Source organism: Otolemur garnettii, unplaced genomic scaffold, assembly GCF_000181295.1.
Source record: "Otolemur garnettii isolate 467f Iridium unplaced genomic scaffold, OtoGar3 scaffold00057, whole genome shotgun sequence".
Classification (NCBI taxonomy): domain Eukaryota; kingdom Metazoa; phylum Chordata; class Mammalia; order Primates; family Galagidae; genus Otolemur; species Otolemur garnettii.
This window is the reverse complement of record NW_003852452.1, coordinates 7,160,467-7,162,070: the sequence shown is the minus strand read 5'-3', so window position 1 is coordinate 7,162,070 and position 1,604 is coordinate 7,160,467. Positions and strand designations below refer to the sequence as shown.

The following is a 1,604-nucleotide window of genomic DNA, read 5'->3' as shown; positions in this document are numbered from 1 at the left end:
AGAGTGCTGTCGCATCACAGCTCACAGTAACTCAAACTCTTGGGCTCAGGCGATTCTCTTGCCTCAGCCTCCCAAGTAGTTGGGACTACAAGTGCCCACTAGAGTGCCTGCCTATTTTCTGTTGCAGTTGTCATTGTTGTTTAGCTGGCCTGTGCCGGGTTTGAACCTGCCAGCCTTGGTGTCTGTGGCTGGTGCCGTAACCACTGTGCTACGGGCGCTGAGCCCATTTGCTGACTTTTAAAACCCATCAGTGCTTGAGCAAGGGATGAATTCTGCCCCTGGCAGGACCACCCACTGCTCTTCTCTGTGTCTCATCCCATCCCACTGTCCCCACTGCCTGCCTTGTAGACACACTGGCATTCTTCTACTTCTCAAATACACCAAGTTCTTTTGTCCGCAGGCTCTTTGCACATGCTGTTGTATTATTCTCTCTCTGAAACGTTACGCAATCAGCTCCTTAGAGAGGCTCTCCCAGACCCCAAGTCCACAGCAGATGCAGTCAGCAGCTTATATACTTTTTGGCAGAGAACAGTTGCCTAATGACATTGTTCAATAAACAAATGAGCTACCTAATTAGGGACAATGGATGTGATCCAGGACAGACACTGAGGCCAGATGTATACATTCCTAGCCACCTAGAACTAAGCAAAGCAGAAAACCCTTTAGAGCACCACTCTACCTTTTTTACCTGGGGCCAGAACCACTGTGTCTTGCATTTTCTTGTACCTGTTCAGGCACTGTCGAAGATCTTCTATTTTCCGATCCTATGAGTAAACAAATTATCATTTTTAATCCTATCATCTTGAAACTTTAGAAAGTGTAACAAAAAGAATAAGCAGACATGAATATTCACACGGAACAGTACTTTTAAGCTTTAGCAAAACAGGTACTATCTAGACTACGTTTCATACAGATGTCAGAGATATGGGAAAAACAGCTCTAAATTTAGAGACTCAATCCTTTAGCTGTCATCTTTAAAAAACAAAAACAAACAGCCACGTGTTGTGGCAGGTGACTGTCATCCCAGCTACTGGGGAGGCTGAGGCAAGAGAATCGCCTAAGCCTAAGAGTTGGAGGTTGCTGTGAGCTGTGACACCATAGCACTCTACAGGGGGATAAAGTGAGACTCTGTCTCAAAAACAAAACAAAAGGTAGTAAGAAACACATACACACAAATCCAAGAAAACAATCAGCTTTAATTACTCTCTTTTCTAATTTTTAAGTCAAGACTTGAAGGAAACCCTTTATCTTTTGTCCTTACTAGCCAACATGAATCACCACCTGGCTCTTCCCTTCTCAAAAGGTGCTTTGACTAATCACCACTGACTTCCTATCTACAAATCTGTATTTCTCCTAAAATTGAGGGGGCTTACTCTCCACCTATCTATGACTCTACATGAATCCTAAAATTTAGATTCATCTTCTAACTTTTTTCTTTTTTTTTTTTTTGAGACAGAGCCTCAAGCTGTCCCCCTGGGTAGAGTGCTGTGTCATCACAGCTCACAGCAACCGCCAACTCCTGGGCTCAAGTGAGTCTCTTGCTTCCGCCTCCCAAGTTGCTGGGACCACAGGTGCCCTGCCACAACACCTGGCTATTTTTTTTT

At 44.3% G+C, this 1,604-nt stretch overlaps 1 protein-coding gene across 11 annotated transcripts in view; it reads right to left on the bottom strand.

Annotated features, from left to right (window-relative positions):
* Window positions 1-1,604, bottom strand: part of PPFIBP1 (PPFIA binding protein 1) — a 62,211-nt gene that overhangs the window by 29,021 nt on the left and 31,586 nt on the right. For 7 of the 11 annotated variants that reach the window (XM_023514676.1, XM_023514679.1, XM_003792472.3 and 4 more), the window contains one exon: window positions 680-764. In XM_023514676.1, the coding sequence (XP_023370444.1) occupies window positions 680-764 (85 nt within the window). The remainder of the gene's footprint in view (window positions 1-679; window positions 765-1,604) is intronic. The other 4 variants (XM_023514685.1, XM_023514677.1, XM_023514680.1 and 1 more) reach the window with 1 other exon arrangement.